The sequence below is a fragment of the Myxocyprinus asiaticus genome, chromosome 34, assembly GCF_019703515.2.
Source record: "Myxocyprinus asiaticus isolate MX2 ecotype Aquarium Trade chromosome 34, UBuf_Myxa_2, whole genome shotgun sequence".
Taxonomy (NCBI): domain Eukaryota; kingdom Metazoa; phylum Chordata; class Actinopteri; order Cypriniformes; family Catostomidae; genus Myxocyprinus; species Myxocyprinus asiaticus.
In genome coordinates this window covers 18,808,298-18,834,547 of record NC_059377.1, presented here as the reverse complement: position 1 = coordinate 18,834,547, position 26,250 = coordinate 18,808,298, and the positions used below count along the sequence as shown (strand labels likewise).

The window sequence follows — 26,250 nt, the reverse complement described above, 5'->3', positions numbered from 1 at the left end:
ACAGTAAACTCACTGTCATGTTCATGAAACCAGTTTGAGAAGACTTTTGCTTTGTTTCATGGTGCATTATCATGCTGGAAGTAGCCATAAGAAGATGGGACAATTGTAGCCATGAAGGGATGCACATGGCCAGCAACACTACTCAAATAGGCTGTGGCATTCAAGCAGTGATTGATTGGTATTAACAGGCCCAAAGTGTGCCATGAAAATATTCCCCACACCATTACACCACAGCCACCAGCCTTGACTGTTGATGCAAGTCAGGTTGGGTCCATGGATTCATGCTTATGGCGCCAGATTCTGACCCTACCATCTGTGTGCCTCAGCAAAAATCGAGATTCATCAGACCAGGCTACGTTTTTCCAGTCTTTAACTGTCCAGTTTTGGTGAGCGTGTGCCCACTGCAGACTCAGCTTTCTGTTCTTGGCTGACAGAAGTAAAACCCAACATGGTCTTCTGCTGTTGTAGCCCATCCGCCTCAAGGTTTGAAATGTTGTGCATTCTGAGAGGTTATCTGAGTTACCATAGCCTTTCTGTCAGCTCAAACCAGTCTGGCTATTTTCCATTGATCTCTCTCATCAACAATGCGTTTCCGTCCACAGAACTGCTGCTCACAGGATGTTTTTTTTTGGCACCATTCTGAGTAATCTCTAGAGACTGTTGTGCGAGAAAATACCAGGAGATCAGCAGTTACAGAAATACTCAAATCAGCTCGTCTGGCACCAACAATCATGCCATGGCCGAAATCACGGAGATTAAATTTTTTCCCCATTCTGCTGGTTGATGTGAACATTAACTAAAGCTCCTGACCCATATCTGCTTGATTTTATGCATTGCACTGCTGTCACCTGATTGGCTGATTAGATAATTGCATGAATAAGTAGGTGTACAGGTGTTCCTAATAAAGTGCTTAGTGAGTATATTTTATTTGCAATGCCAAAATAAATTTATTTTAATGCAATTTTATTGATAAAATTAGAAATAATTGTAATTACATTAAAAGAGTATATTCCTTTGTTCAAAATGATGGTTTTGCAGTACAGATTCACTGGCCCATTTTAACCAAAAAACGGCCTATTTGACCTGACATATACTGAACACAGCATTCAAAATGAAATATATTTATATATTTCACATATTTATAGTCCCAATAAATTCAATATATGCATTTGAGATGTTATTCAATGGCTTTATTTTAAAGTGTAAAAACTCAAACACTAATTCAATTTTAGCTTGATCAATTTTAGATTCAATAGTACATAAGTTATAAAACATATTTTATTAAACATACAGTACTGTGCAAAAGTCTTAGGCACATAAGATGTTTCACAAAAACATTTGTCTTAAGATGGTTATTTATATCTTTAGCTGTAGTGTGTCAATAGGAAATGTAAATTTTAGACTCCCAAACATTCATTTTGCAAATATAATGGAACAGAAAAGAAGAACAGGGAACCCTGCAACAGATGGCATGACCCCAACAGAGCCCCCCACTAAACATCGTGTCAGTCTGAGATTACATAAAGAGACAGAATCAATTGAGACATCCTAAATAGATAGAAGAACTGTGGCAAATTCTCCAAGAAGTATGGAACATCCTATCTGCCAACAACCAAGGAAAACTGTGTCCAAGTGTGCCTATGATAATTGGTGCTGTTTTGAAAGCAAAGGTGTTCACACCAAATATAGATTTGGCTTGTTTTATGTTTACTAGACTTTGTATGATGTTAATTGATAAATGAAAACTATTTATGGCATTATTTTTGAAGACATCCACACAATGCAACATTTTTCACAAATGCCTAAAAATTTTGCACAGTACTGTATATAATTAATCCATTTACAAAAAAAAAAAAAAAAAATCCTTTCCTTCATTTCTGATATGTTAAGGTCACTTGTATAACAGCATAAAGTTACCTGAATTTCCTTCCAGCACAGATATGGATTTAAGAAAAACAAACAATAAAAAAACACCATTAAACCATTTATGTATCGCAGAAAAGTGCAAAATCACCGTCAGTATGACCAACACCACACAATGCTTTTGGCCATTTATTTCCTTTGGGCATTGTGACTACTATGGGTGAACACTGGGTGTTTTTGAAGATCAAAAAGCATTAAAAAATAATAAAGTTTGTGTTTTATACTTCCATTTCAAGCAGGTCACAATGAAATTACCAAATTATTGATCATAATGTTAAGTGCAACACAATGGTCTCAATGGGACTCTTGGCCATCCATATGGAAGATCATCGCTGTTGTCATTTGATCTGACCTTTTAAGCCAATCCACTGACAGTCAATTTTAGGCTTTGACTAACTAGGACAAGCCTTACCAGTGCAAACACAATTGGTTCCCATTTAAATCTGAAGATAATCAAGGAATCATTTGCTAATCTGTGGAGGCCCTGGAAATGTAAGTGCAGCGTAGTTCTAGCAGGAAGACTAGCAGCTGTACATCATCGCACCATTAGCTAGGTAACTCCTAGCCAATCACATTAAGCCATTGCTTTATAAGTCTGCTCACAATCTATCACATTGCTGTTTCGGTGTGCTAACACGGCAACCTCCACCACCCCACCACCACAAGTTGAGTCCCGTCCTGCACGGGGGTAGGCTCCTCGCCCTGCCTCCTATCTCCGGCAGGATATGACGTTCCGAGTACAACTTCTTCGGACCGCCACACGGGGCTTACGCCAAAGAGAGACATTACATTTCTGTTTTATATTCATCAAATAAATGTCATCTTAAATTTCACTCAAGTCTGAGAGTCTTCCTGATAGAAATATCTGTTCAGTATTAAGTCCATGTCACAAGCTCTCATAGAAATCACGTTGATCAAAGGAAATAGTAAACAAATTTGCCCAAAGTCAATGTTCAGTGTTCCCATCAACTTACAGGTCCATGTTAATATGTTTAGCAAAAGTTATAACAAACAAACTATACATAAACCTCATCAAAACAAAAGGTCAACAAGCAAACGGCCCTCTTATACTTCAGGAGACACACGAAAAGGCACTTAAAACATTGTAGTAAACAAAAATCAAGAACTAAAAATCTACTAGCTGTTCTTCAATGCATAAGGACTCCAGCAATTACTGCAGTAATAAATAAATGAGATAAGTTAATCAAACAAATTTATGATTAATGACATTAGTCCAAAAGAGGTTTATATTCCCATACTCCTAACTGAATATTCAGCATTGCTTCACTGTAATTAAAGGAGAATATAAAGTGAAATTACAGCAATTTGGCAACCACAATCTCAACTTCTCTCCTTTTTTCCCCTCAATGATTGAGAATACATGACTACAAGAGTTAGGCTACTTTTATATATCAGGAACAATCATTGTTCTCTTTTTCAGCTCTAATTAGGTATGAAAACCTGAAACCAGCATCTGAATCACTGCACTGTGAGCTCCTGAAATTACAGCCATGTAAATATGAGCTGATGGAGGACACCGCAGGACATTGAGTAAAATGGAGGACTTGGTACCATCTAGTGGTCGTAGAGAGAATGCCAGTGACAGCGTCGCTGTTTATCTGAGCCTAACCTCAATACTCAAAAATGGCATAAAAATGCATACAAGAGTCTGCCAAGAGGCGCCTAGTGCAAGTGTTGAGACTTGGATCAGAAACCAGATCATAAAGGACGAGTTCTTGAAATATAATAGTCACTTAAGAAAAAATAGATATAGTCAAGCGAAAAATTATAAATAGAAGCTACAGGAATAGGAGGGAGGAGTAAGAAACCAGTAGATGGAGCTGGCAGCACTGAGTGATTAAAATAACTCAAAGCTTGTGAAATGATAGTGATTGTCTGTCGGAATAGAGAAAGACTTAGAAGTTACAATAAGCTGTAAAAATACAGTGTTCCTAAAATGTAAAGACGACGACCACCATGACACATAAAAAAATGACTAAGAGAGGAATTTCAATGCACTAAAAACCAACTTTCTTTCATACAAAAAAAGTAAATTGTCACTGAGGCTGTCATTCTGCCAAGGACCTCCTTTTTCACGTAAGAAAAATATGGGTTTTGATCCTCGTATATGTTGACAGAATTTTCATTTTTGAGTGAACTCTTCTTTCAATTTACTGCAATATACTCTATGTTCGTGTTATCTATACAGCCTGTGTTGTCATATACCAGGAAGGCACTATAAAATCAAAGAAGAAAGACAGTGGAATGGTCAGTAAACTGGTGTGAAGTCAGATCTGCCCATATTAAATGCCCTTTAAAAAAGTGCAGCTATGTTCTCTCTTCAAAGATCCACTTCTGGGAGGCAGAGTCTGAGCAGGGACGGAGAGCGGGGCCAGGGCTGCCGGTGTCAGTCCGGTGCACTGCCTCAACACACTGCTGAGTCTGAATGTGGTAGAAAGTGCCATCCTGACAATGCAAAGTTTAGGAAAGGTTATATATTATAAAGGTTATACATAAAATATATTTTGCATATAGAAAATTAAACCTATTTTTGAGGCAGAAGATTTTTTTTTGCGACAGTTACGCACATTTTAACCCCCCTCCCCCTTCCAAATTACAAAAAAAAAATGATAATGATATTCTCTTTACCGGAATTTGGAAAAAATTACATGTTGTTAAAATTTTGTAAAGTATTACCCTTGGTGCTGCCTTTCATTTCTGTTGATTTTAATAAAAAAAAAAAATTTTACAAACTTTTTTCTTAATGGTCCAAAATGTAGGTGGGTAATTCTCATGAAAACTGTCAAGAAAATGGTCATAAATGATCCTGATCATATTTAACCCCCAATCAATACAAAGAAATGTGAAATTATATTTTACAAAAATAAAATGAAGCCTGCATTTAGGACCATTAAGATTTTCTGCATTGTGACATTACTGTATTTTCAGGACATTTAAAGGGGTCATGTCATGAGGAATACAATTTTCCTCAATATTTTGACCGATTTTGAATAAACATACTGTAAATTTCAAAACAATCCCAATGCAATAAAAGCATTTATTAAAACCAAGCTGCAAAAATGCCTCGTTCTCTAATTCCGTGACTTCCCTATGTCTCTAGTCGTCTCATTAATTCATGACTGCCTCTACAGCAACAACATCAATGCCTACTTTACATCATCACACCCTTGGCCCCACCCACTGGTGCTTTAGTTCTTAAACTGAGAGAGAGCAGAACAGACAGGCCAAGAGTGGCCTACTAACTATTCCTGGACACCAAAGTGGACCCATCTAGGCTATTTTGAATTATTTTTGTATATAAACATGCACTAGACAGACGTCTTTGACTGATGTCATGTATCTCGTACAGCTTTTAAAGGACGCGGTGTCAAGTTACAACTCTGAAAAGGAGACACCATTTTGTTTCATTCAGCTGAACTACTCTTGCTGTTCTGAGCACAAACACGTCCTGGATGCATTCTTGCGCCAATCTGCTCTATTTTTAATTGTTGGTGTATGTAAACACGCACTTGATCTTTCAAATCAAAATCAAATCAAATCACTTTATTGTCACACAGCCATATATACAAGTGCAATGGTGTGTGAAATTCTTGGGTGCAGTTCCGATCAACATAGCAGTCATGACAGTGATGAGACATATACCAATTTACAATAACATCAAATTAACACAGCACAATTTAAACATCTGTTATACACATAATTACACTCAAAAGTATACAAATAATAACATACACTGTACAGTATACAATACGCACTATATAGATACACATTATTCAATAAAAATAAAAAATAAAAATATATAAAAAAGTATATATATATAGAATGTACAGTATTGTACTGTATTGACATTCAGGCTGTCGGTTGATAGTCAGTTGTTAAGAGAGAATATAATATAATAATAATATAATTTATGACAGTCCGGTGTGAGATATAAGAGTAAGGGTAATAAAGTGCAGTGCTGATGTATTTTGATTGTGGGAGATCAAGAGTTCAAAAGTCTGATTGCTTGGGGGAAGAAGCTATCATGGAGTCGGCTGGTGCAGGTCCTGATGCTGCGATACCATCTGCCTGATGATAGCAGTGAGAACAGCCCATGGCTCGGGTGGCTGGAGTCTCTGATGATCCTCCGAGCTTTTTTCACACACCGCCTTGTATATATTTCCTGGAGGGAGGGAAGCTCACCTCCGATGATGTGTCTGGCAGTTCGCACCACCCTTTGCAGTGCTTTGCGGTTGTGGGCTGTGCTATTTCCGTACCAGGCGGAGATACAGCCAGTCAGGATGCTCTCCACAGTGCAGGTGTAGAACCGTGTGAGGATGTGGCGGTTTATTCAAAACTTCCTCAGCCTTCTCAGGAAGAAGATGCGCTGATGAGCCTTCTTCACAACGACTTCAGTGTGGATGGACCATGTGAGTTCCTCAGTGATGTGGACACCCAGGAACTTGAAGCTGCTGACTCTCTCCACTGGTGCGCCATTGATGGTGATGGGACTGTGTTCTCTGTCTTTTCTCCTGAAGTCCACCACAAGCTCCTTTGTCTTACTGACGTTGAGGGAGAGGTTGTGCTCCTGACACCAGTGTGTCAGAGTGTGCACCTCCTCTATGTAGGCTGTTTCATCATTGTCAGTGATCAGACCTACCACCGTCATGTCATCAGCAAACTTAATGATGGCATTGGAGCTATGTGTTGCCACACAGTCATGTGTGTACAAGGAATACAGTAGTGGGCTGAGAACACAGCCCTGTGGGGCTCCAGTGTTGAGGGTCAGTGATGAGGAGATGTTGCTGCCTATTCTAACCACCTGGCATCTGCTTGACAGGAAGTCCAGGATCCAGCTGCACAGCGAGCTGTTTAAGCCCAGAGCCCGGAGTTTCTCATCTAGCTTGGAGGGCACTATGGTGTTGAATGCTGAGCTGTAGTCTACAAACAGCATTCTCACATAAGTGTTCCTTTTTTCCAGGTGGGAGAGAGCAGTGTGTATTGTAGATGCAATGGCATCATCAGTGGAGCGGTTGTTGCGGTAAGCAAACTGCAGCGGGTCAAGAGAGAGTGGCAGCACAGAGCAGATGTAATCTCTGATTAGTCTCTCAAAACATTTGCTGATGATGGGGGTCAGAGCAACAGGACGCCAGTCATTTAAACAAGTTATTTTTGATTGTTTTGGAACAGGCACAATGGTGGATGACCGTTTTGATGTGTTTCCGGCGATGTGCCTCAGTGCAGGATGATACTGAATGTGTGTACGTCTTGTTTCACCCTGCTTTGGACTATGTTTGTGGGTTTTTAAGGTTTGTATCAGTGTGGATTGCTTGTAAACCAGTCATAACATGATTCAAGCTTTGCAAAGGAACTGTTATTGAAGGATGGGACAGCTAAAAACAATATTGGACCTGATCGCAAAACCGTAAGTAACCAGTTTCATTCATGAATATTTCATATGTCACGTCAGTTTGATAGTTTATGGTGCTGAGTGTTACAGTTGCGCTTGAGTGAACATTTTAATATATTCGGATGCAATGCGTTGGATGAGCGTTATGTGTTGACCCTGAAATTACGTTTCATAATGTTGTGGAGCCTGTTCATTCTCTTCCGACTGAGTTTCAAGGGGCTGCACGATGTTAGCTAATCAAAATAGTGGGCATTTACATTTAAGTTTAAAGGGGACACTGAGGCAAAAAACAAGCGTTTCAGACAGAGGGCCAGAGACAGGGTTAAAAATGATTATATATTGCTAAATTATGACTGTTTTGGTGAAGAAAAAAAAACTTTACTAAAATTATCAGTGGACCTCAGGGAAGACAATAAATAAAAAAATAATTTAAAAAAAAAGGGAAAAAAAGAGTATGTCATGACCCCTTTAAATTTACAATTTTAACCCCCACTTTTCGTTAAAATTTACATTTTAACCCCCACTTTTCATTACAGTAATACATTGACATTTTACTTTTACTATTCCCATTGTTTTCAATGATGATTCTCATTATTGCTGCACAGTCATTTTTTATTGTATTATGGTAAAAAAGATGTACAATGATTTTTTTTTTTTCATTAAAATCAGTGAAAATTTCATTTCATTTTTTTAAATGAAAATCACAATTTTAATAATATATAATTATTGTCACACTCTGATAATGAGAGTATCATAATGACTATCTTTTTTGTGTTGATGTTTGAGTTTGAGAACTGGGATGTAAAATGTGCATAAATGTAATGTAAATAATGGCACAGTGTAAAAAATCTTAATGGCCCTAAAAATAAGCTTAATTTTCTAAATGCCGAATTTCATTTCTATTTTGTTCCTTTTGATTTTGAAGTAAAAAAAGGACTAGAACATTTTCTTGACATGTTTTGCGAGAATCATCCAGGCTTTAATTTGGTGTTATATATGACAAGGACATTTTCTAGACAGGTTTCGTTAGAATCCCACATATCTAAAAGTTTTTAGGGACATGATAAGTGAGTCAGGTGTGTTTAAACTTTTTACTGATAGTGTGAAGGAAAACAAGGAGGTTTTTTACTGAAAGAAAAACATGGACGGACCCATACTTGATTAATTTGGCTATTACTGTCCACTAAAGTGAAACAAACTTTATTCTACCAGTATATCACATAGTGATTATTAATATATGAAGTGCCCTTTCTCACGTAAAACTCAAAGTGTGTTCCTTTATCATAAACTGACAGCATAGCAGCACATTCATACATGTATAAGGAGATCTTATATAAGTGTTTGTGGTGAAGATTGTTTTTAAATTTTGTATTATTTGTATAACACTTTTCACAACACACATAATTTCAAAGCAGAGAGATTTTAATTCATATGAGTCAGAGATGATGGCTTCTCAAACTGCTTTTTGTGCTCTCTCTCTCTTTCAATACTCTAAGGACTTTGGCCCATTAGAACAGGAAGCTCAGCCAACATCAGCATTTCACAGCAACTCTTTCCTGTTTTGTGTTCTGATTCCCTAATTGTCTCTCATCACATTGCTCTTCAGGTGCTCACTGTACTGGCAAAGAGTTCAGACTAAGGTTTGCTTCTGAAATTTCACTGCAAGCCACACCGAAACCCTTTCAACCTGTTGCCCGTGACTTTCTCAAATAACACTTCAACGTGGCATTATCTTGGCCCTGCGTGGGGGTTTGTTTGTTTCAAAGAACACAAGTGCTCCTAGCATGCTTGTTAGTGTGTACACTTTTTGTTCTGCCTAATTGCCAAATAATCCATGTGTTGAATGTAACCCAAGTATCACTACATTTGCACTTCTTTACATTCAATATATGTATACCAGGGGGTCAAAATATGTCTTTAACAAGGGCCCACTATACACATATTTATAGGCCAGGCTCTCAATTTTATACAATATGTAACAGGGGGTCTCTGCTCCATCTCTCTCTACCCACAAAGGGGTCCTTGGCCTGAAATAGGTTGAAGACCCCTGCTGTATGCCATCAGTATGCACTGAAATGTGATCTCACCTCTCTGAAGACAAACTTCTGGTCTTCAGGCACAGCTTCCCTGGGCTTACTGCAGTGATGCATTGTAAGGAAGGTTGAGACAGGATCAGCTACGATACAGCCTGCAGGATCCCTTGTGTTGTAACGGATCTCTTGGAGTGTGGAGTACTCAAAAAACTAATGCAAAAAAAGAGAGAATGAGACAGGAGGTCACCTTCAGCATCAGCAAGTACACACAGACCCTGTTTAACCTACTATTAAATGAATAGTCCGAGTTCAATACAAGCTAAGCTCAATCGGCAGCATTTTTGGCATACTGTTAATTACCACAAAAAATAATTTCTACACTCTTTTCAAAAAAAGCAAAAATCGAGGTTAGAGTGAGGCACTTATAATGGAAGTGAATGGGGCCAATTTTTGGAGGGTTTAAAGGCAGAAATGTAAAGCTTATCATTTTATAAAAGCACTTACATTAATTCTTCGGTAAAAACTTATTTGTGCTGTAAAGTAGTTTAAACTTCATTTTTACAGTGATTTTAGGGTTTGTTGACATTTCATCGTCATGGCAACAAAGTTGTAAAATTGGCTATAACTTTACACAGAGAAGGTTAGTAAGTGATTTTATCACACTAAAATCATGTTAACATGCATACTGTTCATATCTTGTGGCTATAATTTTGAAACAGTGATTATTTTATACATTTACAGTTTGGCCCCATTTACTTCCATTGTACATGCCTCAAAAAATTTTTTTATAAAGGATGGGCAAGTCAAAATAAATATTTTGTGGTAATCAACATTATGCCACAAATGCTGTCGAATGAGCTTAACTTGCATTGAGCCTGGAATATTCCTTTAAAGGAATCCTTCACCCAAAAATGCATCTATTCTGTCATCATTTACGACATGACATACCCTCATGCCGTTTCAAATCCATATGAATTTGTTTCTTACTTTGAGTTAAAAAGGAGATGTTTTAATAAATACCTCGGTCCATCTATTCAATCTATTGGCAGTGGATAGTGCCTCACTTTAAAGCTAAAAAGGGGGCAAAAGTATCATAAAAGCAGTCCATGTGGCTTGTGTGTCATATTTCAAGTCCTCTGAATACATAAGGCAGGTTCTGGAGAGAAACAACACATTTTTCATTGAAATTCTATACTCAACTGAGAACTTGTGTTGTATTTAGTGCCAAACAACGTACGTATGCATGTGGACACGTAAGCCATTGTGAATGAGCTTCTTTCATAGCACACAAACACGTGAAATTTTCTAAGTAATGTATGCCATCAAAAAAATCAAAGATCCTGCCACTGAGGAATTCGAAATCCAATCACAAGTGTTCACAGAAAACACATTTGAGACACATGTTAATACCAGGTGTAAATGTGTGTGTATATGTCAGATGACCACTTGTGATCGGATCACCCGAGACAGAAGTTAATCCCAGGTGTAAACAGGGCTACAGAGTTCAGCCAGGTTTCAACACTTTTAATCATCATCAAAGCCAAATCAAAACACTCAACTGATGCAAAATCTGATAGAGACACATGTACAAAATCACACTGAAGTAGAAGATTTTTCTTGTTTTCATAGAGAGAACCCAATAGAAAAGTCTTGTTGTGCTGTACATAAGTGTGCACTGATAAGTCTCCAGGGCTTGTGTGCCTCCCCACAGAGAAGAAGGAGACAAATTAAGCTACACTGTTGTGCCAGGCCGCTAGAGTCACTTTAAAAACAACAATACACAACACACTATTTACTGCAGCATATTATGGTGGCATCTTAATACAATAAAGCTGTGAAACACACTTAGATGTATATTTCTGTGGAAGCATTACAGCCTTTGTGTATTGTGTGCAAGTGAAGAATATTGGAGCAGTGCTGTTGTCTGCCTGCTGTTAAAGTTCAGCAATTGAAATTTACCTGGTTTTGACCCATGCCATGACATGGGTAAAGAATGACCCTGTGACCAGCCATATTATGATCATCAGGTGGGTTGTAGTCAAAGCAGTGGTTGGCCATTCCTTTATTCTTCAGCTGAAATTAAGAAGAGAAACATAACCATTAATTCACATGTCTACACTTTGCCACTTGTATTTTTTTGAGTTTTGTCACATCATGTTTCTCACTTTATTTGAGTGTAAACCTTGAAATAAACCAAAAGGGTCCAAGATGAATGATAAACATTTGATTTGAAAATTTGAAATAAAAAAAAGAAAAAAAGGTACAAGTCTGTAAATCGAACATGAACAATTTATCCCTTAATGCATTGCGAATGATGTAATCCAATCAGTCTGTCTTTTTGATGTATTTAAAAATACCATTACATGCTTTAACACTACAATTAACAAACATTAAGAAGAGTGCTGTCAGTCGATTAACTTTTTTTAATCGTAATTAATCGCATAATTTTCAGTAGTTAATCACGATTAATCTGAGATTTTGAAAGTGCTGAAATGTAACTCTATATATACTCCTTTTCCTGTCAAAATGCATTTATTTCCATTAAAGGAAAGAAAACAAAACAATATGTAACATTATAATGCCTTATTAACATTTTCTAAACAAAGCCACAGTATAAAGATAGAAATACACTAAAATAGCACCAATTCAAGTAACATTAAGTTTCCCAAAGTCTAAGTGGGATTTTGACTAATCGAAAGAACTAGTATACCATAGGTTGCATTTTCATTGCAATTGGCATTCAATCTTTCAAACTCTCATCCTCCACAATATTAATCTGCCGGTAGACTGTGGCTATCCGCTTTGTTACAGCAATCGTGAAGCCGCTCTCATGATTCACGTGAAAGCGTCAGCGCCAGCATCAATCGCCGCTTTGAACGCCACATGAAGTGGTTGCAGACAAAACGTCTCATTCTGCATTTTGGAGATAGTTTAGACTTGGCGTGCTTCTATAGTACTTAAAATGTACTGTAACAAAAAATACTGTATAAAAAAGAAACTTGTCTTTTCTCACCATCCCAAACATGCCAGGCCTGTCTTCTGGGACTTGAATTTCAGGGTAGATGTTATCCAAGAACCACTTAAAGTCTTTACAGCCAAGACGCATTCTGAGTTTCCGTCTGTCTGTCACATCGCCATATGCCTCCTGAAAACAATGGTAAAAAGTTGTCCCAGTGGAGATATTTATTAAATGTCTTATAAAAAGCATATAACACCTCAAAATTACTTAATGAGCCAATTAACCTCATTGTCAAAGGTAGGTTACAAAAGAAATAGCTCAACAAGCCGCATGATTTAATTATGTTCATAGCAAAAAGTAGAATACACACAATTGTAATACTTTAGGGTTAATGAACTGAACAAACCCCTAACCGGAAGTATGAACATGCGATATGAGTTGTGGTGAGTATCAAGCACCACTAATAAAATAACATGAACAGATCAAGCATAAAGGAAAAGCCATGACAATGCTACACAAAAAAAGCTCTTTTCAAACCACATCTACTGTTTTCACAGAAAAATAGACAAACATCATCAGTTAAACATTGCTTTCCTCTCTTGGTTTCTAAGCATTTGGATGAAATACACCAGCTGCGGTACACCACAAAATACTACATATTCTGCAGCATCCTCCATCACAACAATGTTGCATCCCCACATCCCCAACAAGACTAATCCAGGCCAAGTTCCTGTTTATGTCTGTGGTTGTGGTACAGTATCTCCTCATAACTGCCCTTTCAGGCAAGAATTACTGGTGAGTGATGGCCCAAAGATATGATTACTTGTGAGGAACATCTGTTGGAGGCAGAGCTCTGTCGAAGAGGTTTAGCATAACTGGAAGTGAACTTTTAATTATGCCAGATAGATAGTGAGTCATCAATACTGTAAGCCAGATGCCACAATATTACACCCACTGATGATACGTCTGTGGCTTTACTATCAATAAAGTCAAACAGTCCCGAGGCAGGCACATAATGTACAGCAGTGTTTCCTACAGAATGCTGTTTTTGCAGCCCCCAAAATAGTTTGAACCTACTTAGAGGCCCCTCAGAGGACAGGACGGGAATTTTTTTCTGAAATAGTTTCGCGTTCCCTCGCAATAATGTTTGCATTCACTCGCAATAGTTTGCATTCACTCGCAATAGTTTGCATTCCCTCGCAATAAATTGACCATGGTTTTACTACAGTAACCATATTTTAACCATAATATTCGTAGTGAAACCATAGTGATAATACAGGAAAACGAAAACCACAAATCAAAATGAAAATCATAATTTTGTGGTTATAACAGTTTTACTACACAAATACCATAGTTTAACTCTGGTTTTACTATAGTAATATTGAAGACTGTAGTAACCATAGTTTTTTTTTTTTGCAGATATCATTTTGCTATAGTAATATTGTAGTAACCATGACTGTTGTAGGCTAACCATGTTTTTTTTTTTTTTGGTGGAAACCATGGTTTTACTATAGTAATATTGTAGTAACTATAAAAATAACCATGTTTTTTTTTTTTTTTTTGGGAGAAACCATGCTTTAATTACAGTATACTTTATCCATATAGTTACCATGATTTTTCTATATATTAACCATGGTTAATCTTGTGGTTACTATGGTTTTACTACCAAAAATATGGTATTTGTAGTAAAACCATAACAACCACAAAATTATGTTTTTTATTACCATGAATACGGTTACTGTAGAAGTAATACCATGGTAAATATATTGCAAAGGAATGCAAAATCATTGCAAGGGAACACAAAGCTATTTCAGAAAAAATTATTCTGCCCTGTCCTCTAAGAGGTATGAATCTCCCGTAACTACATATACTTAAAAAAAAAACACAAAAAAAAAAAACACTATTTTGGTAACGTTTAAATGTTTCAAAGATTTAATTACAAGTTTAATGTAAACATTTTCACTAAAAATGTAATTTAATCTTTGGTTGTTTCTCAACAAAACGTATCATATGCCTTCAGAAGACTTGGAATATGACGCATAGCAGCATGGACTACTTTTCAGTCCCTTTTTTCAGCTTCGAAGTGAGTCACTTTCAACTGCCATTGTATTGAGAAAATCATCCACGATATTCATTAAAACATATTTTCTGTTTCGCACGAGAAAGAAAGTCAAACAGGTTTGGAAAAACACAAGGGAGAGAACTATTCTTTTACCTACACGGTGTCATATGAAAACTAGTCAGTAAAGATATCTATTTTATATAAGTTTCATAAACTTTAAAAGAGCAGTTCATCCAGAAATTATAATTCTCTCATAATTTACACATCCTTATGCCGTCACAAACTCATATGACTTTTTTTCTTCTCTGGAACAAAACTGAAGATATTTTGTTGGAGATATGATGTCAATATATGCACTCTATACATGCATCAAGCGAGTAAGTGTTATCAAGCTTCAAATCATGATTACGCCTAGGAGTTTGCAAATGTCATGATTTATAGTGAAAAGGAGTTACGTTTTGATCTGATTCTCACCCAAAACCGATCTTATTGCTTCAGAAGACATGGATTAAACCACTCGAGTCATATGGATTACCTTTATGCTGCCTTTATGTCCTTTTTGGAGTTAGACCAAAAGAGTATGACCCCATTGACTAGCATTGTATGGATAAATTCACATCATACTGTATCTCTATCAAAATATCTTCATGTTCCACATAAGAAAGAAAGTGACGCAAGTTTGTGATGGCAAAAGGGTGAGTAAATGATGAGAGAATTATCATTTTGGGTGACCTATTCCTTTAAGTACACAAAACTGTTCTTGCTTCATTTCGATTCAAACATAAAATGACTTAAGGTTCAGTGAGTCAAACATCAATTTAGTAACCACTCTGACTGATTCAGTGAGTTCATTCAGTGAAAGATTCATCAGACTGATTCAAACAGAGAACTTATTGAGTTGATCATGACATCAATTTATAGGCAAGTCCGAAAGGCTTATTCACCATGGGTTCCACAAGCAAAAAATTACTTGTAGAGACTTTGACGTTTTGTTCTACAACATAAATCACACAGTCATTTTGTAGTCCTTATTTAGCAACTGAGCAGCTCTATGAGTTTGTGAATCTTTTTAATAGATTGATTAAAAGAACCAGATTATAAGTGTAATACATTTGTGAATCTTACTTCACTAGTTGTGCTGTATGTTTGTTTTTGAGTGCAGCCAGCGAAGATGTAGTGTCACAACTGAAAAGTGGTGTAGGAAATACTCTGTACACTCACTTTGTCTTTATGTCCAGTGACATTGTGCATACTGAGATCCATCACAGAGCATAATGTTGTTGAATTTTAGAGTACACTGGCACAATCAACAGAGATTTGGACCATGAATAAAATATACCGAGACTCGAGAGAGCGATCCTCTTTCAAATTTACGTGGCAAAAGAGTGTGAAGGTTGTCAAACCTGATCCACATTGGCATGGCTGGTGTTCACCTGTGGTTTTTACCCAAAGAGAGAAAAAGTCTCATCTGCTGGCATCACATCAGATAGATTTCGAGCTGACAGTGCCAACGGGGCAGCATTTCCAAGGTTCAGAGACAGAAGGATTACCCGATCTGTCGCTGAGAGCACCTCTCCCTTTAACTACAGAGCTCGGTGTGGGTGCGTGGCTGGATGACAAACAACGCAGGCTGAAAGAGGTGCCACTTCTCTCTGTAGTAATTTCACACCGAGCAGAGAGAATGTCACCTAAGGAGTTCCAGCCCGCATGCTAAATGTCATTAATTCAGAGCACATCAACAGAATGCATGTGTGAAAGTGTGTGTATGTGAGGATGTAAATTATAAAGATTCAGATTTTTATTTTAACAGATAAAAACAGATTTGTACGTGTTCTATTTAAGTCTGGTTTTTGTTGTTTAGCTCCATTTTTAAGACTTCGGAGTAAATTAGAGTATTCAATTAAATTAATGTTCTTCCACCATGTGTGTATGTTTATGGGGAAAATTATACTGAAAAATGAAATGTATTTTTAAAACTACATTTAGAGCAGTTAATTTAATTTCTTTAAATTTTATTCCATTTTTAATTCTACTACCTTAAATTACAATTACAATTACAATTTTGCATCCTATTCGCTATCTAAATTCAAATTTATGAATTAAATTAAATTTAATAAGCATTCTAAATTTAATTCAGAATGCAGCACACAGCCCTGGTGTACATATCCTAGAAAATGTGCATATCCTCTTTCACAGTCAACATGATTGGTCAGAGTCTATTAACACTGTGGCAAAGCTGTCACATTGTTGACTGACTTTGTGATAAACGTACTCTTGGAAAATGAGCAGACAAGCAAACAAAAGCCAAGTTATGCAACAGACTGCACAAGTAGGCGTACCAGACGGGCATGCGGGTTTCGATGGTAATACATGTCTTTGTATACATCCATCCAGACTTCTGCCGCCCGCACGCTGTTGGCCAAGGCCTTGCTTCTCGAGTATGGTGCTTTCTTCGGGAAGACGTGGCCAACGTGCGAGCAAGGGTGAACCTCCAGACTCCCTCCACACTGCCAGATCTGAAAAAAATAAATAAATACTTTGAGATTAGCAGGGCAACAGAAGATAATTGTACATTTCCGAAGAACTGGAACATCCATCATTCATACAATTTTTACACATTCCATACATCTTACATGTTTGTTTATTAAATATTTCAGCTAATTTGATTGTGTTTTCAGCTGCCATTAAGATTGTAGTACTCTCAGATCTGTTTAACACATTTTACCATAATATTTCAATTCATTTCACAGATTTTCCTCCAGAATGTGTCTGAATCTACAGCGCCCTGTCAAAAGAAATTATGCTTAACCAGAGTTGTGAGTTTGCAGTCTGAATCGAACATGAAAATAAAAAAAAGACTATAGGCAAAGACAAAAGACAATAAATTGACAAAACATTTTTATTGCATTGTCTTTGCTGGCTGCACACAAAAACAAACAGCGTGATCAGTGTAGTCTAATTAAAAACCAAATACTCTTAAGAGCCGGCTCTATAAATGAATCTGTCAAAAGACTCACAAACTTGCATCTGAATCAGTGTAACAAATTACATGTGGAATGTTTATATGACAACATATTGTTAAAGATATACAGTACATTCACAAAATAGATTTGTTGTATTGTTTTAACCCTCATGAATTGTTTGAGTAATTTATGATCCATTTAAATTTTTTTCTTTAATAAATATGTTATCCTTCATCTGAGTGGTCCAAGGCTTGGTTACTTCTTCTACATTTTCCATTGGAAACAAAACACATATAAAATAAAATATGGATTAGATTTAATGAGTTGAGGTTTTGTGACTAAAAATGTAATACTTTTTTCAAGGTCAAATTTGACCCTACAAAATGAAATGAATGGGTGGGACTATAACACAGAGCATTTTTTTTATTTTTTTTATTTGTCAAATAAAATCAATAAATCAGAAATGAAGGGGTGACACCATAACACATACACAGTGCAGAATGCACAACACACACACACACACACACACAATCAGTTTGTTACAACCAGACATGAATTAGTGGATCTCTGCAGCCATCTACTGGTCATACTGGTAGAAAGTACTGGCTCTATACATGAATGTCATATAGGCTCACAAATTCATATCTGAATCAGTGCAACAAATTAATTGTGGAACGTTTACATGACAACATGTAGTTAAGATATACATTTACAAACTAGATTTTTTGTTTTGTTTTAATTGTACTTTTTTTTTATCATAAAAAGTAGGAGCAATTATTGGGAGTAAGTAATCTCCTGCTACAAAAACAGAATTCTGTAGCAAACGTACATTACATAATATTACTGTAAACTGTAAAAGCAGATGTCTACTCTTCATGCTGTTCCCCTGTTGGAAACACAGCTACTGGCTTTCAAGGCACTGAAAACAAAAGTGAACCATTGGTCTCTATGTAACAGTGTTGGCATCCTTGAGGGGATGTGAGCTGAGTAATAAGAGGAATTATGAATAAGTAAATGCAGCATAAACACAGAGTGAAGGTCGGTTTAGTCATCGTGCCGGCTGGCAGACACTTAATAAAGGCGCTGACTGACCCCCTAACCTTGCGTGACTCATCACACATTTCTCAAATGCAGACCATCTGTCAAAAACATGCCAGCAGGCTTTCTCCCTACAGGACAGCAAAACCTGAAGAGAAATGAGAGTAAAATGGCACAGAAAATTGAGAAAAATCTCTAAAAAACACACTTACTCTGAATGAAAACTCCAGGTTCTCTCCACCCCAAACCTCCATTCCTGTGTCATATGTGCCCAGGTAATGGAAGTACTTCTTATTGATTGCAAATAAACCGCCAGCCATTGTAGGAGACCTGATTCAAAGCAAAAGACATATGTTCATATGATGTATGTTTTGGAAAGACTCAATATAAACTAATCATATACAAGACTCAAACATACAGTGCATTCAGAAAGTATTCAGACCTCTTCATTTGTTTCACATTTTTTATGTTGAAGCCTTATGCTAAAATGCTTTAAATTATAATTTTTTTCACATCAATCTACACTCCATTTGGAAAAAAAACAGATTTTTGATAACTTTGCAAATTTATTAAAAATAAATATATATATATATCACATTGACATAACTCAGTACTTAGTTGAAGCACCTTTGGCAGTGATTACAGCCTCAAGTCTTTTTGGGTATGATGCAACAAGCTATGCACACCTAGATTTGGGGATTTTCTGCCATTCTTCTCTGCAGATCCTCTCAACCTCTGTCAGGTTGTGATGGGGACCATCGGTGGATAGCCATTTTCAGGTCTCTCCAGAGATGTTCGATTGGGTTCAAGTCCGGGCTCTGGCTGGGACACTCAAGGACATTCACAGAGTTGTCCCTAAGCCACTCTTGCGTTGTCTTGGCTGTGTGCTTAGGGTCATTGTCCTGTTGGAAGGTGAACCTTCGGCCCAGTCTGAGGTCCTGAGCGCTCTAGACCAGGTTTTCATTAAGGATATCTCTGTATTTTGCTGCATTCAGCTTTCCTTCAACCCTGACCAGTCCCCCAGTCCCTGTCGCTGAAAAACACCCCCACAGCATGATGCTACCACCACCATGCTTCACCGTTGGGATGGTATTGCGCAGGTGATGAGTGGTGCCTTGCTTCCTCCAGACATGATGCATGGAATTGAGGCCAAACAGTTCTATCCTCATTTCATCAGACCCGAGAATCTTATTTCTCACAGTCTGAGAGTCCTTTATGTGCTTTTTTTATGTGTCTCGCACTGAGGGGAGGCTTCCGTTTGGCCACTCTGCCATAAAGCCCAGATCGTTGGAGTGTTGTAGTGATGGTTGTCCTTCTGCGAGTTTCTCCCATCTCCACACATGAGATGGGACAACCAGAGCTCAACCAGAGTAATCATCTGGTTCTTGATCACCTCTCTTACCAGGGCCCTTCTCTCCTGATTGCTTAGTTTGGCCAGGCGGCCAGCTCTAGGAAGAGTTCTGGTTGTTCCAAACTTCTTCCATTTAAGAATTATGGAGGCCACTGTGCTCTTGGGAACCTTCAATGCAGCTGATATTTTTTTGTAGCCTTCCCTAGATCTGTGCCACACAATCCTGTCTCTGAGCTCTGCAGGCAGTTCCTTTGACCTCATGGCTTTGTTTTTGCTCTGATATGCATTTTCAGCTGTAAGACCTTATATAGACAGGTGTGTGCCTTTCCAAATCATGTCCAATCAATTGAATTTGCCACAGGTGGACTCCAATCAAAGTGTAGAAACGTCTCAAAGATGATCCAGGGAAATGGGATGCACCTGAGCTAAATTTCAAGTGTCATAGCAAAGGGTCTGAATACTTAAGTCAATGTGATATTTCATTTTTATTTTTAATAAATTTGCAAAGTTATCAAAAATCTGGTTTTTGCTTTGTCATTATGGGGTACGTAGTATAGATTGATGCGGAGGAAAAATAAAGCATTTTAGCATAAGGCTGCAACATTACAAAATGTGAAACAAATGAAGGGGTCTGAATAGTTTCTGAATGCACTGTATATAAGACTTAATAAAACATTTTACATGAGTAGAATACCCTGCAATAGCTAAAATATTTCATCAGCAGTATGCAAACTAGATTTTTAGATTTCCTGAAGAAATGTGACTAATTTTTACCCATGTAATGTGGTTGCTAGGTGTTGCTTACTGGCCCAAGTCAAGACTCCAACCCCAAGTCTCTATTAAATTAAAGATCAGGGAGACTCAATTCAAGTCTCTCTCCTTCATTGGAAGTCTATAGGACTTTTTTGCCCATTTTTATCATTGGTCAGTTGAAATTGTATGTCAGATTGCATGGATATCATTCATGCCTGTAGTACAAACAGTGTGGTATGAGTAACATGCCTAGGTTTAATATTTATGGTTAGGGGTCAGAAAACCTGAGGTAGGGGTTTGTTCAAATCCTTAATCATAAGTATAAGCAATAGTAATAGTCATGTTTGCTTTAGAAATATACAGATAACTTGGAAACAAAGCTATTGAGAATTACAGTAAGGCTTGCCAAAGTAAACAGTTCTTGTCTTGTTTGTTTAAATTTTCCCTTAAGCTACAGAAGAAGAGCTTTTTAACTGTGTCAACTACAAACCTAATAACATCAGTGGAGGAACTTCTGCGTTTCTGCTCATGTTCTGGGACAGTGTGCCACGTAAACACCAATCGCCAATCAAATCCTCCGATCTGAGGTTCTCCAGGGTTGCCCAGGTATTGAAAGGTGTTCCAGTCAATAACGTCTATAACTGGACAAACCACAGCAGATGGCTCCTCCTTTATTCTACAGGATACAACGGTGAAAAAGGGGAGATAAATATTAGGCTAATCCTGGAAAAGCATGCAAATTTTGCTATGCAAATTTAAATGGCCTACAAACAAAAGTTAAATGAGCCTAAAGTATTTTGCTACCACAATGCCTCATGCACAAATTTAAGCATGAGGGAAAGTAATGCATCAGGGTTTGTAAACACTTTTGAGAGTCTCACCTCTGGAGTAATGGCTCTAACCAGCCCTCATGGCACTCACAGTGGCAGTCCAGGAAGGTCAGCACTTCCCCTGTAGCAATGGATGCCCCCAGGAGCCGTGCCCTCACTAAACCCTCTCTCTTTCTCGCTCGGATAAGACGCACCTTTTTGAGATTGGCAATGTAGTTCTCAAGAGGCTCCTTTAAATGATCTGTAGGGCAAATGCATGAGAGGAATTCAATAAAAGCGACAGGCCTTATGGACAGAGACAGAAATATGTCAATTGGTTTTGGCATTAAGGAAAAAATCATTTTTTTAAACCAGGGAGGAACTCATTTGACATCACTGCTTTGGTATTTCTATGTTAAGAATCTATCTGCAGCTGATAAACTTGCATTGTTTAGTTAATCCCACATCAACCAGCACTTTTCATACAGAGAAAGTTGCAATAGTCTAATTACGTAAAAGGCCCTGAAAGCTACCTGGTGTTAAGTGCCTTGCTTGAGGGCATAATGGTAAATAAGCTGCCAGTACAAGTCTTGCAGATCTGTTACTACAAAAACCCTTCATGGAATGAAACCGGGGCAAAACTGTCAGTGAAAGTGACAAAAATGCTCCAGATATTTAAAATATGTATTAGTGAATTCCTCTGTTTTTTTTTTAATCTATTATCTTTCATAATATTCTATTCTAGGCCTGTCTAGTTATGAGTTTGAACACTGTATTATTTATTTCAATTAACTGATTCAATATTTGACAGTAATGAATGACAAATAGATATATCTGGTAAAAATGCCCCTAAAAATCCATTCCAGGGGGCAAATTTAACTTCTTTTTAAAAACTTGATTCTGACACTGAATTAAAACCCACAATTTGTTTCAAAGCTGGGATTCTTCACTATTAAACTACAGAACCATCTCATTATTAACGATGTTTCACTGCTGTTTTGAAACATTACACACGGTTTATAACACCAAGGTATCACATGTGATCTTATGATGATCACAGACTTCAATTTTCCCCTGCTGACAGGTAGCATGAGACATGTTGTTTGAGACTGATACCTCTGTCACTGTAGTCATCCACCAGTATCACTTCAGTGAGCAGCAGGTCAGGCGAGGTCTCCAGGACACTGTGCACTGTCCGCAGCAGTGTAGACCAGGCTTCATTGTAGAAGGCTATCACTACTGAGGTTGAGGGCAAGCTCAGGTAGTCATATTTCAGGGTTTTACATCTGGATAGAAAGACGTTTGTTAACCCTTAAGCACATACCTCGGGTCTTCAGTGACCCGGGACCTCATTCCACCTCCTGTACCTCATTTTTTGGAGTTGTGCCCACACCTTTTTAGTATTCCTCAATCTTTCTCTGATGAATAGAGTAAAAAAAAAAAAAAAAAAGCCAAAATTGCAAAATATGTATTTTTTATAATGGTTTAAGTACCAAAAGTGTATAGGGTCACTAGAGACCCTAGGTACTGTATGTAATATTGTGGTTGTTTATTTGTTTTTTTTTGTTGTTGTTTTCTTTTTTCTTTTTGCACTTATATTTTTATGATTATTTCATATCTATATAAGTTTACCATCACAGGATATCTATGTCTTTTTTTATCACAAGATAAATGAGTACTATATTCATACAAATAAACACTATATCACGTTGATATTTGGCGCAGCAATGTTGAGTTATCTGTATTCCACATGCGTGTACACATACATACTATTATTTACTCAAGGTGGTGCTGTTGTTTCAGTGCTTGACTTGATTTACATTTGACATTGCTATTTGATGAATAAACAACATGGAAGTAAACTATAGCAAGTGTAACACATTAACGGTATGATATGACTATTGTCATTTGGGTGTACTACTGAAATAATGTAAGTTGTGCATCTATTTAGACTCAATAACTGTCTGAGAAAATACTTCTGTGTAACTTAGGTGTAGCTGATGTGTATCTTATGTGTTATGTGTAGCTCAATATGTGTTTGACTTGCATCTCATGAAATTTCATTGTGAAAGTAATGAATCCTCTATTTTTTTCATGATTTGTTGCATTTTCTTGCATTTTTTATTTGAAAAATAAAACATTAAAAATGTATTTTATTCTATTATTTCCTCAGTGTCTTGAATATTTGACACTATCTGAGCATTTAGTAGATCCATTTTTGAAGTGCCAGGGTAGGGTTGCACCAGCTGTGTGTAAGTTCTCACGTAAGTTAGGACGTAAAGTTCACACTAAGGGCTTAGTAACTACTAGTTAGTTTGTAACTCATTCAGTGCTTAATTTGGTTGCACCACCTGTTCTTAAGGCAAGACTTAACTAGTAGGTTGTAAGCTCTCCGTAAAGTCATGCGTAGTCGCATAATATGACGTTTACCTGTACTGAGCCAATAAACAGCCTTCAAATTTGTGCAAAGAAGTGTTAAAAAGCTGTGAACTTCAATTTGATCTTGTTACTGTTGATCTAACCTTGTTTGTTCACGTAACTGTCAGCTGATATAAATTATATCCCCATTAAAATACAATACGTAATAAAACAAGATTTCATTAATGATATATTTAGCTTATGTAAATAAATATTAAAATGAATAAGGGACAATAAATAAATAAATACTAATACAACAGGCTGGAAAAATAGACATTTTTTCATTTTAATATTTTATATATTTTGTATATGCTGAAACTTGATACCGTAAACAGGAAAGTGCACCGTTAGATTGGTTGAATCATACTGAAGAAGTTTTTTACATAATGTTTTCTCCTGTAAATGTAAACGAGTGTAAATGTCAACAGCATCATATATGTCGAAAGGATTGAAGGCTGTCAATCAAAACATGAGCTCATTGATGTCAGTCTGCTTTTTTATTCCATCCGTTACTCCTGGTCAGAGTCTGCCGTAAATATTTAGTTTATATGTAGGGTTATGTCCTACTTAAGTTTAATGGTGCAACGCTCAAATATTTAGTAGTGTGTAAATTGTGACTTAGTGCCCATTTACGCCACAACTAGCCTAAGTTGTAACTTACGTATAGCTGGTGCAACCGGCCCCAGGTCTCTTAAGACCACGAATATGTAGTTGGGTGAAATTCCCATGCATTTAAGGGTTAATGCCCTGCTACAAAGTTACTACACTAAATACAATAATGCAAGTGTCCGTAATGTTTACTGTTTAAAAAGAAACTGAATGTTTCCAAAAGGAAATGTACTAAATAGAGGCGCACTGTGTCTATGCAGGATGCTGGTAGATTATTTGTTGTCACTATACACTTAATATGCAGAAAGAAGCTTTGATGCTTTTCCAGTCTTAGTTAAAAATAAAAATAAAACAACAACAGAATAAACCGTTTTGAAGCATCAACACTTACAATGGGTTCCATCTTTCAGGCAGTCGGCGGTGTAGTGATATTTTATCGCTGACATAAGTGTTTATTTGATGTTTTTTGATACTCTCTTCCTGCTCTTGCTTCTCTTCATCTTTCAGGTCCAGTATGACAGCTCTGCCCATCTCCCCCAATGCATTAATATCCAGAGGAGGCTTCTCATAAACAGGTCTCTTTAAAAACTCAACGTCCACATTACTGCGCTCCACGACTGGCACTTCTCTTCGATTCGCCAACCCGACATCGCTTGGAGTCTGAACGTCCTTAGGAAATATTAAATATCCCGCAACAAAAGCTCCGAGAATGCACAGAATTAACTTGGACCGACTCCGTCTGCCATATAATGCCATAATGTATCCTCTCTGGGCTGCTTGGTTTCCTTTAAATGGTTTGTCATCCAAAGCTCAATCTCATGAGAAGTTCAAGAGAAGTTCGCAGTCGCCTAACTAAGAAGACACCATGTTTACAAAGTGCCAGATTTAATTTGAAAATCGATTACAGTGGTGGGGAAACTAATTATAGATGGCAGGAAATCTATATTATCCGAGCAAAGTGAAAGTTGGCTTGTTGTTCATTTAGTGAGTGGCTGAAACCAACTGTTGAAATATTGGCTGTCTCAAAACCGCGTAAACTATCTAGACAGCATTTTCGAACATCATAAGCGCGTTGGTTTTGCGCATTCTTTGGAGTTCTGATTGAGCGCCTTACAATGCGCAAAAAATACGCACCTGTGACGCCCATGAGTATTGTAAGTGTTGTCTAGGTAGGAAGCTTACTATGTTTTAAGCAACAGCCACGAAGTGGCAAATCTCGCAGGTCTGTAGATCGATATAGAGATGGATTTGCCCGATCAGATTAGCACTGGCTGTTTTACTAGATAAAACCTGTAGAACTGGACGAGACAGGAATCCAGGTGAAATCACACAGTCTTCAAAGGGGTTACACACTGTGACATCAGCGCTAATCCAAATCCATTTAGTGCGCGTCACCACAATATAAGCATCTGTATGCCGAGATGTGAATGCCAAGTACATGAAAGTGCTCACACTTTGCTATTAATAAGTGAAATATTGTATTTTGAGCGCACAAGCTGAACGCGCGTATGATAAATAAGTGTACTGGAAGTTAAACAGACGGTGAAGGAACAGAGAGCAAACAGTTACTAATTTTCATTTGGAAAGAAGCCAAACTCTTTATCGTATGCTTTGACAGTTTAAATGCAACATAACACTTCCTTTTGACTTTCTTAAGTTCTTATCTGTAGCTCTGCAAATTCTATATCATTGTTTTCTGGAAGTTTCCTCATAGTTTGGTTCTGCTTCGCTGCTTCCGGGAGGAAATGCAACAAGTTAACATTTTCTGTCACGTGAATCATTCATTTGTACACGACTCTAAAACCGTTTTAGGTTGTGTCTTTTCATTATGATTATGAAATTATTAAAATGAACATTTTTGCCAACAAATATCATGTTACCACAGTTTAACTTTAGTAAAATAACTGGTCAGAAATGAGCTT

General features: G+C 37.2%; 1 protein-coding gene across 1 annotated transcript; it reads right to left on the bottom strand.

Moving 5' to 3' along the window:
• Window positions 1–1,260: 1,260 nt before the first annotated feature.
• Window positions 1,261–26,005, bottom strand: LOC127425491 (polypeptide N-acetylgalactosaminyltransferase 12-like). The gene is made up of 10 exons (XM_051671556.1): window positions 24,720–26,005; window positions 22,418–22,587; window positions 21,374–21,563; window positions 20,983–21,168; window positions 18,601–18,718; window positions 16,727–16,903; window positions 12,380–12,511; window positions 11,326–11,439; window positions 9,421–9,576; window positions 1,261–4,389 (listed from the first exon to the last, which is right to left on the bottom strand). Exons 1-10 carry the CDS (start codon window positions 25,082–25,084, stop codon window positions 4,252–4,254), a joined length of 1,746 nt encoding a protein of 581 aa, XP_051527516.1. The 5' UTR covers window positions 25,085–26,005; the 3' UTR covers window positions 1,261–4,251.
• Window positions 26,006–26,250: the final 245 nt, after the last annotated feature.